We start from the raw sequence: 15,913 nt of genomic DNA, 5'->3' as shown, positions 1-15,913 counted from the left end.
AATCCATGTTGACTCTTTGTTTTCTGTAGTTATGGTTGTGCAACTCAACTGCAAACTCCTTGAGAGGAGAGTCTGGTGTATGTTATACTTCCTCTGTATCCCTCATACAAACTAGTGAAGAAATTAGCTCATAGTGTGGATAATTGTCTACTATTCTTCAGAAGAGAACATAATCCAGAAATTATTTCTACATTTTTTTCAAGGGTGGGAATAGGTGTCTGGCACAGGAAAGCACAAATAACTTTAACGTGATTGGGAACAACAGTGAAAGTATCTCATTGTCTGTACAGGAAATGATCAACATGGCCATTTCTGGCTCAATTATTTACTCTTTTATGGAATGTCTCATTTGAGCTCATCTATTTTTCATTAAATAGTTGGAATATTACTACAAGCAGAATGAACATCTTTTGTAATTTCTTCACCACTCTACACTATGTAGCATCCTGCTACGAATCTGGCCTCAAACACTCATTAGCTTTGTGACCCTGGGCAAGTCACCTAACACTGTCTGCCTCAATTTCCTCATCTGTAAAATGAGCTGGAGAAAAAAAATGGTAAACCACTCCAGTATCCTTGCCAAGAAAACCCAAAATAGGATCACAAAGAGTTAGAAGTGACTGAAATGACTGAACAACATTCGAACAGCTTTCTGTTGCTCCTTCAAAACAGACATGCAGACCTTCCTAATGCTACAAGATCAGTGCATTCCAGTCCTTTTGGCCATAAAGCAAGTTCCTTATTTCCCTGAACCGCCCTCTATAAAAAATCAGAAATAGATTTCCACATCTAAAGTTCTCCAGTCAATTGATGCTTTTGTGTACCGAGATGGTATACTGGTATTGTAGTGTGACCAGAAAGGCAGTCAATATTTGGCGTGTGAGTGGCAAAAATGAGGTGAATGATAAGGAACTGGGGTAAAGACAAAATATGTCTAAGACGTACTCTGGCCTGAGCAAGATTTTGTGATATGGTTGGTGATAATAAGTCTCATGCCTAAAAAAGTAATAAAAAAACCACATTTGGCAGTTGATACTAAATTGAGTAGTACAGACTAAAAGGGCTAGTCACCCATGTTTCCTTTAAGGTGGTACAAGACAGAAAGCTGAGCCTGGAGTCAGGAAGATCTGCATTCAAATCTGGCCTCAGACACTAACCAGCTGTGTAACCTTGGGCAAGTCATTTAACCTCTGTTTGCCTCAGTTTCTTCAACTGTTAAATGGGTATAATAATAGTACCTACCTACCTTCCAAGGTTGTCGTGAAGACCAAATTAGATAACATTTGTAAAGCATTTAGCACAGTACCTGGCCTATCATTATTGTTGTAACATATTACAAGACTGTCCTGAAACCAGGTTCTCTCCTTCAGCTTGAGCTCCAAAGAATGCAGTAGAAATCAATTCCCTTCTCTGTAAATTCTGTAAGTTTAAAGTTCTGTAAGTTTAAAATTAAAATTCCACCCATCGAGTGACACCTGTGGATAGGCTGTGACGGTGGACTCGTGTTTAAATACCTGGAAAGTAAATTAAAATAGAACCTTAAGGGGAAAATATTATCTTCGTTAATAAGCTTTAGGACTTTGACAGTCCTGTTTGGTTGCCACTGCTGAGCAGCTGTGCGAACCTCACAAATGAGACGTGCACACAGCATCACAGTGTTCATTTTACAAAACCACGGTAACATTTACCAGGATTTTAATTTGAATTCCTTCAGCTTATAATTGCTTCTGATTGCTCCTTTGGCCTGTCGCACTTTCTTAAACCTCTTGCTTAAAAGACTACTATAACACTAAAGAAATTATATTCCACAGGGCATTTTGCATCCTGGCCACCCTTGGACTGAAAAAGTGGTAAAAGTGTTCTGAGTTGGTTTAGACTAAGTGACCGAGGAGGAATGGAGAAAGTAATAATAGCATTCTAGCAACATCGTTGATGTGAGGGTTACAATAGCAACCTTATGTTGGTGCTGTGACGCCATCATCTCCCTGATTCCCCAGGGTAGGAAGGTAATCGCTTAAATGTTTCCACTCCCTATCCCATGAAACAGTGAGACAACTGTTTTTCTTCCTCTTCTTGTAATTACATCTCATTTTCCAATCTCAACCAGAAAATGAATGGGCAAACCCAAGACATTAGGTTAATTAGAAATAAGAAAACCTATGTTCAAATACGTAAAAACTAAGTCAGGAGCAGCTAGGTGGCACATTGGATAGAGCACTGGTCCTGGAGTCAGGAGGACCTGAGTTCAAATGTGACTCAGACACTTACTACCTGTGTGACCTTGGGCAAGTCACTTAATCCTGATTACTTTAAAAAAAAAAAGGTAGGGGAACTAAGTCATCATATCTTTCCTGCTTGTATTTTTGGAACTCTAATTGTTGGGGGATAGGGACAAAACATGGCTAGCTAGCTAGCTAGCTACTTACATACTGTGGCCAACAGGTAGTAAAGTAGTAGTCTTCTCTTCAAGTATTCTTTTTCTAACATTTAATGTTACTTCAGAGTATGGTGTCTGCAGAGCATGCCATAAAGATTATATCCTTCATTTTGTTGATCTGAAGAAGAATGTGAGCAGCTCAGGAAAAGTTTTCAGGTTATGAAAAGGAGAGAATGTATTTTATTAATAGGCCTAACTAACCAGTTATTAGATTAAAAAGTAGAAGGAAATTCAGATGAAAAATGCAAATTGCCAATTCTGGAGAAAATAATATGCAACACAGCTATAGAATATTGTAGAATGTATAAGAGACTTAGGGTAGATGCAGTTCTACAGAAATTTTTAAAAAAATCAATGTAGTTACTTCTAAATGGTGAAAAGTGCCAGTAAATTCCCTTCACAAGGAGTCCTGAAACAAGGAATGGGTATGTATCTTTACCCCTCAGTATGGGGTACTGTTGCATACTCTAGCCTTTCCTTTAGCTTTTATCAGCTTTTCACCTCCTCTACTCAACTCAGATATTCTGATTCACTGGAGAAGCAACGTTTGCTAAAAAAATTCACTTAAATGAATGGGGTCATGGAGACTTAGCAATGGCCTCTAATTCTGTCTTTGTCCTGACGTTCTGTTGAAGATAGAGGATCACAGATTTGGGGTTGGAAAGGGCATTCATTATAGTGTCATAGATTGAGGACTGGAAGAAACTTTAGAGGTACAACCTCATCATTCTTTAGATGGAGAAATTGAGACCTACAATCACGCAGCAAATAAATGTCTAAGGCAGCTTTGAACACAGATCCTCTGAATCCAAATCCAATCATGCTGGCTCTAATTCTCTTTTGGGATAACCTTTAGGAAGTATGATACAGTATAAGAAATCAGGCAAACTGCAAATCTTGTTCTGTTGTTTAGTCATCTCTGATTCTTCATGCCCCCATTTTGGGGTTTTCTTGGCAAAGAAACCACTACAGTAGTTTGCCATGTCCTTTTCCAGTTCACTTTACTGATGAGGAAACTGACACAGACGTTTAGTGACTTGCCCAGGGTCACACAGCTAGTAAGTGTCTAAGGCAAGATTTGAACTCAGGAAGAGGAGTCTTCCTGACTCCAGGTGTGGTACTCTATGCGCTGTACCACCTAGCTGCCCTAAACTGAAAATTTGATTGATTAGTAAAATAGTCTCATACAAACAATCTTTTAAAAGTAATACCCAGGTGAGATAATATAGCTCCGACTGAATCTGAAATACTGAGCTTATTTTTGGCACATACAGTTAAACTGAAGAGAACTGAGAGAAAAAATAAGTAATATGATTAAAGAAATCAAGGAGACTGAACTTACTGTGAGATTAAAGTCATTACATTAGATTAATTAGATTAATAACAAGAAAAGAATCATTTGGCCCAGTGTGAAAGGAATTAAAGGATAAAATTAGGAAAAAAAATTAATTTGAACTTGAGGAGTAGCTGGAGAAAATGACTCCTATAGATTTATTGTATTAGTTGTAGCCAACGTGAAGCTGTGGAAACTTTACTTGCCACGTATAAAAGATCACATCCTGCTGTAAGTGTGTTAGCAGTTGAATTGATGTTCCATTAACAGGATGGTAAAATATTAGACCTTTACAGGCCTTGCCTTATTTCTGTGTCGTACAATATATAATGACATGCTTCCAAAAGCAGACACGGTGTCCTCAATTTAAAAGAGTGCAATTTTTCAAAGCAAAGAAAATGATAATGGGAGTGCTGTCAATGTTGACGTCTGTCATCAGACTTGCCATCATTTTGGCAGGATTCTCAGGGCTAACTACTGACGACTAAAGGCTTTTGCAGATGCTGAGACAGGAGCATTACATTCAGACACAACATCTGACCACCCTTCCTCCAGTCCAAACATTAGTTTTATTTCTAATACTTAGATTTCTTCCTAGTAACTGCTTTCTCAGTTGTGAGAAGCATAAAATAAACATAATGCTTATTGGTTTGCTGTGCCCAGTACATTGGCATTGGAAATGTTCCAAAAGTCTGGAGAGCGATATCTCCTTAAGAGAAACTGTTGGCAATGTTATGCCTTGGTATTGCTTCCACGCTTCTGTGGTTCTAGATGAATAAGCATCACATATGTTTATCCCTGCCAAGAAGAAAATTTTTGAAGACTACAGTATAGTCTTTCTATATTTGCATTGATATGTTTAGGAGCCTTTATTTCAAAGCGATAGAGCAGTAACTTATTTCATAGAAACAGGGATTGAGCCAGTTCGGGATCTTCTATAATACACCCAAGTATAGTTAGTCAGGTCCTCATCATGTGGCTGAAGTCTGCACAATTCACTGATGCGTTCAAACCTGGCACACTTGAAAACAAATCTTTCTTGCTCTCCATGTCAGTTACCAGTCATCCATTTTACAGTTAGCTTTTCTAAATGGAAAATATATAGCAACTGAGTGTTTTTTTTAATTGGAAGGCATTTTTATAGTCTTATGGTGTTATCTCATTCCCACAGAGGGTTATTAAATCCTACTCAGTGACTTTTCTGGTCCGCTGATTTCTTCCCCAAACTGCAGGGGGAAGCCAGATAGTAGGGTGGATTGAGCACTGGGCCCAACCTGAATTCAAATCTAGCCTTAGAGACTTAACTAACTGTGTGACCCAGAGCAAGTCACTGAACTTCTATCTCCTACAGTTTTATCAACTGTAAAATGAGGTTAATAATAAGACTACTTCCCAAGGTTCAGGGGCAGCTAGGTGGCACAGTGGATAGAGTTCGGGGCCAGAAGTCAGGAAGACTCATCTTCCTGAGTTCAAATCTGGCCTCAGACACTTAGTAGCTGTGTGACCCTGGGCAAGTCACTTAACCCTGTTTGCCTCAGTTTTCTCATCTGTAAAATGAGCTGGAGAAGGAAATGGCAAATCACTCCAGTATCTTTGCCAAGAAAATTGTAAATGGGATCATGGAGAGTCAAACATGACTGAACAACGACAAATGCAAGGTGGTTGTAAGGATCAAAAAAAAAGATTTGTAAATGCTTAGCACAGCACCTGGTACATGGCAGTCATTATATAAATGCTTCTTTCCTTCCTTCCTTAACCCTGCTTCAATTCAACATCCCCAGGGACCAGGGATCCAAAGGCAAAAATGAAATCATTCCTGAATTCAAGGAGTTTGAATTCTTCTAAAACTGTTTTTCCATCTGGCTTAAACCTTTCTAAAACCTTGTGAGGCAGTGACTGCAGGTATTATCTCTGTTCTACATGTGAGATTCAGTGAGGCTGAGTAACTTACTGCTATTCAACATCTAGGAAGTGTCAAAGGTGGGATTTGAACCCAGGTATTCCTGACTCCAACAGCCGCCTTATACTGTGATGCCTTTCTTATTCATTATCTCCCAAATCCTGAAACCTTTACCATAATGCCACTGTAATTTCTGCTCCCTTTTGCCATTTTTAAATCGGCACTATTGCTCATTATATAATTTTGTAAACCGTAATTGCTCGTGTTCTTTTTATCAAGGTGTTTCCAAGGTTATGGAGGTTTTATCAAGGTTACCAAGGCGTTATTAAAGTTTTCCAAATCAACACACATTGGAGTTTGTGCTTCCATTAAAGCTATTCTGTAGATGTCATCTGTTCTTTCTTTTTCACATTCAGAAGATTTGAGTCTACAAGTGTTATCAAAGTCAAAGTGTGGCAGTACCAGAAAATAAAGCAAACCCTAAAAATTAAAAATACTGCTTTTATGAAAAATGTTATCTATGGATCCAATTAAATCCAACAATCTGCTATGCGTGCATTAGTCATATGTCCTGAAAAACAAGACTTTTTGTTATCAAGCCTTTAAATTAAAAGCTTCTAGCCTGTTTTTAATAACCACAAATGATGGTCAATAACACCTGTAGTGGGAGGGGGAGAAGGAAATGTTGACAATAGGTAGTCTCTCTTTCTTAATTATATATTTTATCTCCTGATCTCTGTTTTAAATCTGACACTTTCCCCTTTGGTTGAATTTATCCACACGCTAATCTAGTCTGGTGAATTAGCCAGGCTACTTAGTCCTTCTATTTGCGAAGGTAATGAGTGTGTTTGGTTTTACTCAGAGGAGGGTTTAGACATGCTATTTATTGCTAAATGCATTTAGAACGCTATTTTTCCTGTTTTTATTTACCATGTAAATAAATTTACTCTGAGGAGGCTTCCCGGATGAAAAGGGGAGATGTGCTTCCCAAAATGTCTAATCACATACTAACAAAGGTTTAGGCTCTTTATCTCGACAGAGTCTGCCAAGTTGTATAAAGAAGTAAAGAACTAACATAACCAAAAATAAAAGTAATTTCTAGAATTAGTCTAAAGTAAATCTTTATACCTTATTTTATCGACTAGGTGAATTATAAATTTTAGTTTGATAAATAGGATATTTTAACAAAATTGTGGTATAGATAAATACATTTCTTAAAATGATTCAAATGTGCATTTGTGCAAAAAAAGTTTGTCATGGTATTCATGAGAAATATTCTTATTTTTAAATGCATAATAGCTTAAGAAAGTTGTTTGTTTACCTACACTGCTGTGATTTGATTTTCATATTTTAAAGTCTTATAAGTAGAAATAACACTGGATTTAGGAGTCAGGAAGCCTGGGTTCTAGACTTGGCTCTGCCTATCTATCTGATCTTGGGCAGGTTATCTTGCACCTCTCTGAGTTTCAGTCCAAAGGAGGGATTGGACAAGATTATCTTTGAGGTCCTTTCCTGTTCTAATATTCTTTGGGTCTGTGGTTGCAAAATCCTCTATTTATAAATATACCCTCAGAAGAGTAAAATATAATTCCTAAATCCTTTGGCATTTTCTCCTCCTCTTTCTGATTCAGTTGCAAGTCATTAAATAAGTTTTAAAGAACCATTACAAACACTCTTTTGTTTGGTAACTGTCTGAAAAAAAATGTGTTTGTTCTGCCAAATTACCTTGTTTATTCTCATTTCCAACTCACAGGGTGTCCTCTGTGCGGCTCCACTTATTTTTATTATCCCATCGGCTTGTTATCTGAAGCTCTCTGAAGAAAGATGGGTCCACCCAGATAAGATTATGGCCAGCGTGATGCTTCTTAATGGTGTGGTCGTGATGGTAGTTGGATTCGTCATGGCAGTTCTGCATCCCCAAGATTGCAGCCATGGGCAGGAAATGGTCTATTGCTTTTCCACAAATGCCTCTTTCTTCAATATCTCATCTTCTCTGGAATCAACAACAGAACTTCCTGTTTTTAATATTAGTACTTTCTAGTGATTTAGTTGCTAATAAAAATATGATAAAATTATATTTTTATGTGACCTATAAGTTTTTAGCTGTGTAATTGCATTCCTCTTTGTTCCTTCTTACTCTTCGTTCAGGAGATACCCTTGATACCCTGGTCTTTATTCAGATTTCATTTTCTTTTCTATTGTGAGGCCATGCCTGTGATCTGAAGAAGGAGGCAAATTTGGTTGGATTTTTATTTTGCAGTAAGGTACATGTCTTTGAATGATTGTTAAAGATAGAATGAGAAGTATAATCTTTAAAATCTACTAGCTCTTCCCAAATTATTATAAAATTTTCAAGATCAAGTCTTTAAAAGAAAAGAAAGGAAAAGTGGCAAAAAGGAAAGAAAAGAAAAAGCAAAGGCCAACAAAGATATCTCCATTGAAATTAGGTAAGATGGAAATATCTGGTCATAAACCTCTTTTTGAGTAAAGTGATAAAATAAGCTACCCATTCTATTTTGTGTTTTTCTAGAGCATGAGTATCTTTTCTGCCAGACCTAACTTCTTTCCTTCCTAACTTCCCTATTACTGTCAAGGTTACTATTGTCCTCCTAGTCACCCAAATTTGAAACTGGGGTGGAGGGGAGGGTCATTCTCCTTGATTCTTCACTTTCACCCCCTATCTGATCTATTGCCAAGTACTGTCAACTTACTTTGTGACATCTCTTGCTCAATCTCTTCTCTGACACTGACACTGTTCTGGTACAGGCCCTCATCACCTCATGCCTGGATTATTGCAGTAGCCTTCTGGTTTGTTTGCCCTGCCTCAAGTCTCTTTCCACTATAGTCCATCCTCTACTCAGCTGTTAAGGTGACCTTCCCAAAGTGCAGATCTAACCATGTAACCCTCCCACTCAACAAATTCTGGTGGCTCCCTATTACCTCTAGAATCAAATACAAAATCCTCTCTTTGGGTTTCAAAATCCTTCATACCTTCTCCTTCTCCCACCACAACCTTTTCAGTCTTCTTGGACCTTACTCCCCACCCCCCCTCCTCCAAATACTTGGTGATCCAGTAACATTGGCCTCCTTCTTTCTCTTCTTTCCGGCTTTCTCTCATGGCTGGAACTCTCTCCCTCATCATCTCTGCCTCCTATATTCCCCAGCTTCTTTTAGGTCGAAACAAAAATCCTACTCTCTACAAGAAACCTTTCCTGATTTCCTTTAGTGCTAGTGTCTTCCCTCTGTGGATTATCTCCAATTTATCTTTTATATATCTTGTTTGTACTTAGTTATTTACATATTGCCTTCTTCATTAGACTGTGAGTTCCACCAGATCAAGGCTGTATTTTGCCCTTCTTTGTACTGCCTGTGCTTAGTACAGCTTTTGGCAGATGTTTAATAAATGTTTATTGACTGACAATGTTAACTACAAAAAAGACACTAGGAACTAACCATTGCCATTATTCTTCAGGAAACAATAATTTCAAATATATTTAAAATTTTGTGATGGGTTTTCTAAGTTCTTAGCACCTTATATCACTGATAACTGATTTTATCCCCTTTCATTAATAAGGTATTAATTCTTAGGTATTAATAAGTTATTAATTGATAATAAGGCATTATTCCCTGCTGATAGGAGTCACCTTCCCTTTTTGTGTTAAAGATATCATCATTCTCCCAGTTATCAAGACTCAAAACCTTATAGTCATTGTTTTATCCTTTTGTCTCTGTTTTGTTCCCCATCCTCAATGAGTCACCAAGCCCCATCAATTCTTCCTTTAAAGTCTTTCTCATATCCATGCCTTCCTTAATTCCATTGCTACAAACTGAGTTCAGTCCTTTACTTCATGCATGGATTACTTCAGCATTCTTTTTTTTTCATAAAGATGATTCAATTTATCGCTGGTTTTCAGCATTGATTTTCACAAGAGTTTGAATTACAAATTTTCTCCCCATTTCTACCCTCCCCCCCCACTCCAAGATAGCGTATGTTCTGGTTGCCCTGTTCCCTAGTCAGCCCTCCCTTCTGTCACCCCACTCCCCTCCCATCCCCTTTCCCCTTCCTTTCTTGTAGGGCAAGAAAAATTTCTACACCCCATTGCCTGTGTGTCTTATTTTCTAGTTGCATGCAAAAACTTTTTTTTTTGTTTTTGAACATCTGTTTTTAAAACTTTGAGTTCCAAATTCTCTCCCCTCTTCCCTTCCCACCCACCTTCCCTAAGAAGGCAAGCAATTCAACATAGTTCACATGCATATCATTATGTATAACCCTTCCACAATACTCATGTTGTGAAAGATCACTATATTTTGCTCCTTCCTAACCTATCCCCCTTTATTGAATTTTCTCCCTTGACCCTGTCCCCTTTTGAAAGTGTTTGTTTTTGATTACCTCCACCCCCATCTGCCCTCCCTTCTATCATCCCCCCTTTTTTTTAATCTTCTTCTTCCTTTTTTCCTGTGGGGTAAGATACCCAATTGAGTATGTATGGTATTCCCTCCTCAGGTCAAATCTGATGAGAGCAAGATTTACTCATTCCCCCCTCACCTGCCTTCTCTTCTCTTCCTACAGAGCTGCTTTATCTTGCCACTTTTATGTGAGATAATTTACCCCATTCTATCTCTCCCTATCTCCCTCTCTCAATATATTCCTCTCTCATCCCTTAATTTGATTTTATTTCTTTTAGATATCTTCCCTTCATCTTCAACTCACCCTGTGCCCTCTCTCTCTCTCTCTCTCTCTCTCTCTCTCTCTCTCTCTCTCTTTATATATATATATATATATATATATATATATATATATATATATATATATATATATATATATATATATATATGTATATGTATATATATACACATACATATATATAAACATACACACATATACATATATATATATACATAAACATATATACATATATATGCATATTCCTTTCAGCTACCCTAATACTCAGGTCTTATGAATCATACACATCATCTTTCCATGTAGGAATGTAAACAAAACAGTTCAACTTTAGTAAGTCCCTTGCAATTTCTTTTTCTTGTTCTTTTTCTTGATCACCTTTTCATGCTTCTCTTGACTGTTGTGTTTGAAAGTCAAATTTTCTATTCATCTCTGGTCTTTTCACTGAGAAAGCTTGAAAGTCCTCTGTTTTATTGAAAATCCATATTTTGCCTTGGAGCATGATGCTCAGTTTTGCTGGGTAGGTGATTCTTGGTTTTAATCTTAGCTCCATTGACCTCTGGAACATTGTATTCCAAGTCCTTCGATCTCTTAATGTAGAAGCTGCTAGATCTTGGATTATTCTGATTATGTTTCCACAATACTCAAATTGTTTCTTTCTGGCTGCTTGCAGTATTTTCTCCTTGATCTGGGAGCTCTGGAATTTGGTAACAATATTCCTAGGAGATTTCTTTTTGGGATCTATTTGAGGAGGTGATCTGTGGATTCTTTCGATTTCTATTTTGCCTTGTGGCTCTAGAATATCAGGGCAGTTCTCCTTGATAATTTCTTGAAAGATGATATCTAGGCTCTTTTTTTGATCATGGCTTTCAGGTAGTCCAATAATTTTTAAATTATCTCTCCTGGATCTATTTTCCAGGTCAGTGGTTTTTCCAATGAGATATTTCACATTGTCTTCCATTTTTTTCATTCCTTTCGTTCTGTTTTATAATATCTTGATTTCTCATCAAGTCACTAGCTTCCACTTGCTCCAATCTAATTTTGAAGGTAGTATTTTCTTCAGTGGTCTTTTGGACCTCCTTTTCCATTTGGCTAATTCTGCCTTTCAAGGCATTCTTCTCCTCATTGGCTTTTTGGAGCTCTTTTGCCATTTGCATTAGTCTATTTTTTAAGGTGTTGTTTTCTTCAATGTATTTTTCAGTATTTTTTTGGGTCTCCTTTAGCAAGTCATTGACTTGTTTTTCATGGTTTTCTCGCATCCTTCTCATTTCTCTTCCCAATTTTTCGTCTACTTCTCTAACTTGCTTTTCCAAATCCTTTTGGAGCTCTTCCATGGTCTGAGACTATTTCATGTTTTTCCTGGAGGCTTTTATTGTAGGCTCTTTGACTTTGTTGACTTCTTCTGGCTGTATGTTTTGGTCTTCTTTGTCACCAAAGAAAGATTCCAGAGTCTGAGACTGAATCTCGGTGCGTTTTCGCTGCCTGGCCATATTCCCAGCCAACTAACTTGACCCTTGAGTTTTTCAGCGGGGTATGACTGCCTGTAGAGTTAAGAGAACTATGTTCCAAGCTTGGGGGGGATGCACCAGCTCTGCCACACCAGTGCTCCTCCTTCCCCAAGAACCCCCAACCCGGACTGGACTTAGATCTTCAGCAGGCTGTGCACTCCTGCTCTGATCCGCCACTTAATTCCTCCCACCAGGTGGACCTGGAGCCAGAAGCAACTGCAGCTGTACTTCTGTAGCTGCCCCACCTCCACTGCCCCCGGGGTGGTGGCCGAACTGCGAACTCCTGCCACTTGCACAGCTTTTCCCACTAACCTTCTCTGTTGTCTTTGGTGTTTGTGGTTTGAGAAGTCTGGTAATTGCTGCAGCTCACTGATTCAGGGCTCTAGGGCACGCTCCGCCCGGCTCCTGGTCTGCTTGGTCCACACCGCTGCTCCACTCTGCTCCCAGCTCCGTGTGGGATAGACCTCACCCAGAGACCATCCAGGCTTTCCTGGGCTGGAGCCCTCCTTCCCTCTGCTATTTTGTGGGTTCTGCAGTTCTATAATTGGTTCAGAGCCATTTTTTATAGGTTTTTGGGGACTCAGCAGGGAGCTCACGCTAGTCCCTGCTTTCCAGCAGCCATCTTGCCTCTGCCCCCCAGCATTCTTCTAATTAGCTTTCTTGACTCCAGTTTTTCTTCCTCTTGATCCATCTTTAAACACCACTTTTACCATGGCTCTGTCAAAAAAGAAATCTGCAATGGTTTGGTATTCCTCATTACAACAAATCTAAATGTCTCTACTTAACTTTGGAGGCTCTCTGTAATATGGCTCTACCCTCTTTGACCAACATCATTTCCTTGGACAATAAACCCCTGACTTCAATCAAACTTGTTGTTTCTTTTCCCTCAAACATGATAACCTGTCCCACCCATAGGCCTTTGTTTATATTCTCCTTATCCAAAATTCTCTCTCTCTCTCTCTCTCTCTCTCTCTCTCTCTCTCTCTCTCTCTCTGTCTCTCTCTCTCTCTCTGTCTCTCTGTCTCTCTCTTACACACACACACACACACACAAAACCACCTCCTCTTATTTCCTCATACTTTTCCACTAAACTATGCATAATTATTTCAACCCTCTCCCCCAGACTTCTGAAATTGGTTAGTCTGTACCACATATTATAGTGTTTAATTATGGTTTCTGTCATATCAGTCAATCAGCAGACATTTATTAGGCCGCTGCAAATGACCGTGCTATATGCTGGATATTCAAACATAAGGAATAATTCAATCTCTACTCTTAATTTACATCTAATTTTTCTTTTTGCTATGGATTCATGTGCATTTATCTCATCGCTCCAATGAAACTATAGAAGTTACTCAAAGTCAGGTACTATTCCTCATAAAACCTTATATACTGTTAGACATATTAAGGACTAGATAAATACTTGTTTTACTCACACCCTGGATTCTAGGCCCCTAGGATATCTCTTCTGAAACACAGAATTATACCATTCAAATATATCATATCTGACAGATATGATACGACCCCAAAACACAGTAATAGTTTTGCAGCAAGAATACAGCATACACAATCTCATGGGCTAACTACATAGGCTGGAAGTGCTTGCCTCCACATATTGCCCTAATTCTTAGTCTCACTACACTCCCTAAAGTAATGATTTGGAGTAAATTCATCATCCATACCTTGACATAAACCATCCATACTCTGAGCTTCTTGCATTCAATCCCATTAGTCTCCCAAATGTACTCTCCTTATAGACTTATAATTAATCTCTCCACTTACAACCACATCACTGATTCTACATCTATGAAGTGTTCTTGATATACTCCATCACACACAGAAACTACTTTCCAAGCTGCCTACTCCACCAATTACCAACATCAAGATAACTCCTTTAAAATGTGCAGGCAAATAACAGTTACAGGAAGATGCACAGCCTCTTTAATTTAGACACGCAGTTTTGCCACTATTCTGTCAGCTTGGAGAGATGGTGAGTGACAGTGCTCCACCATTTATTGCATCTTAGCAATATAAGGAATTGTTTTGTAGAATTAGTAGAGCATTTTAAAAGGGCCCTGACCTGATGGATTTCCCTACATACTTACGATAACAATTCCAGTGTTGTTTATAAAACTGTTCCAAGAGATTCAGTAGTGCCCTTATTCTGCCACTTTGCAAAGCTGCAAGGACTCCTCCTCAAAGAAGGGAACCACCTTCTTCCCATGTTGCTTTTTACACCAAGTTCTTTTGGGGCGAGATGCCTACTACATCTGGCCATTCATAAATCTGGTTTGAGATTTGAATTTTTTGTTACAAATGTTGCAAAGTACTTTTATAATCTAAAAAACTTGATTGGTACCACTTTTCATGATTGCAGAAAACAGTAACTGATTTTCTTGTAGATTTTGTGGAACACGGGCATCTCCTATGTAGAGGTTTGGGACCAAGATTTGTTTAGACAAGTCACTGTTTATTCTAGTAAGACTGAACTGCCTCTCCAAGGTAGGCCAGGGATGCTAAGGCACTTGGCTGAATTACCAGTACTGACAAGGTGATGTCTCTTCCCTTCCCTTCCCTTTAAAAGCATAAAAAGTACAAGTTATAATAGTGGGCAAATCTCTCATTGTTGTCAGGTTAATAATATTGATTTTGAAAAAGGGACCATTCATTAAGGCCCTGGCTGTAGGCAGTGTTCTGAGGAATGTCCTACCTTCTCTTCCTCTAGAAGTGTATGGATTTGTTGTACATAAAGCACATTTGTTTTGTGTAAAGCACATTTTTTCTTTCTATTTTGTTTCTTCTTTTCTTTTTATGCTTCATTCTATTAGGACTGCCTCAATACAATATTTATTTCTTTGCTTGCTACTTTGCAAGATTCTGGTGAATTCTGATATTAGTTTATATGTATGTATATATACATATATATACACATATACACATTTATGTATATACATATATGCATATATGTGTATAAACATAAATACATTTTAGAATAAAATAGACTATGTAGACTTTATGTATAGAATATATTTATATATGCTATATTGCATCAACAATATTATTAACATTACATGCACACACATCAAACTGCTATGTTGGAGCACCTTTATTCAAGAATTCATTGCACATCTACTGTGAAAAAACTAGGTATATCATAAACTGTGTCTTCCATTTGTAACCAATTTATGAGTTGCTAAGTGATAGATATGAGGCTTGCTGATCATTGCTATGCCATTTTATTTTATTTATTGGAAACAGAACTTTGTCTTCATTCTCTTTTTCTCTGTTATGTCAGGAATTTGATACTAACATACAAAAGAGCTATTGTTATTATTTAGTTTTGTCACTTGAATGTAGCAAATGTAAAAGTGCCAGCATTTACTAGCAAAGAATCTAGAAAATACACAAATGAGCTTCATTGTGAGTTTCATTTATAATTGCAACTCACGTATATAGAAATAACACTCTTTACTATTGTTTATTAAGAGCTTAGGGAGCCAGTGTAGCATAGTAGATAAAAAGCTGGCCTCTAAATCAGGAAGACCTGACACATAGTGGTGGTGTGACCCTGTTCAGGTCAATTAGTCTCTTGATGGTCTAGGTAATTCACTAAGATAATAAATTGCAGAGAAGTCACTGGCTTGCATTGGTAGAGGAAATTTCAGCACCTAAGAATTCCCTATACTAGTGAAATCTCAAGTCTAATTTCTATCCTTTAAGTTAAAGCTTATGGGCAAATGGATAAAACTTTTGTAAGAAAGTATTGATATCCCTATTATTACAGTCAGCCACTTCCTATTCTTGGGATAGCCTATCAGGTGGTCAAAAGATGTGTATCATGAGGATCACTATATTTAGCTAGAAGGAACCTCAGGTACTATCTAGTCTAGTCCCCCCATTTTACACGTGGAGAAACTGAGGCTCAGAGAATTTGTGACTCTTTGCTCATGCAAGTTTCTTCCCATCTCCTATATTCTTCCTCCTCCCCCGTCAAAATCTTTCTATATCCAGCTCAAATTCAACTTAGAGGATCATAGATTTAGTGTTGGAAAGG

General features: G+C 38.0%; 1 protein-coding gene across 4 annotated transcripts in view; it reads left to right on the top strand.

Moving 5' to 3' along the window:
* Positions 1–7,761, top strand: part of SLC38A11 (solute carrier family 38 member 11) — a 73,734-nt gene extending 65,973 nt beyond the window's left edge. For 3 of the 4 annotated variants that reach the window (XM_036745470.1, XM_036745472.1, XM_036745468.1), the window contains one exon: positions 7,424–7,761. In XM_036745470.1, coding sequence (XP_036601365.1) covers positions 7,424–7,711 — 288 coding nt within the window. In that variant the 3' untranslated portion in view covers positions 7,712–7,761. The remainder of the gene's footprint in view (positions 1–7,423) is intronic. The other variant, XM_036745469.1, reaches the window with a different exon arrangement.
* Positions 7,762–15,913: the final 8,152 nt, after the last annotated feature.

This window comes from Trichosurus vulpecula, chromosome 2 (genome assembly GCF_011100635.1).
Source record: "Trichosurus vulpecula isolate mTriVul1 chromosome 2, mTriVul1.pri, whole genome shotgun sequence".
NCBI classification, from domain to species: domain Eukaryota; kingdom Metazoa; phylum Chordata; class Mammalia; order Diprotodontia; family Phalangeridae; genus Trichosurus; species Trichosurus vulpecula.
This window is presented reverse-complemented; position numbering and strand designations above follow the sequence as displayed.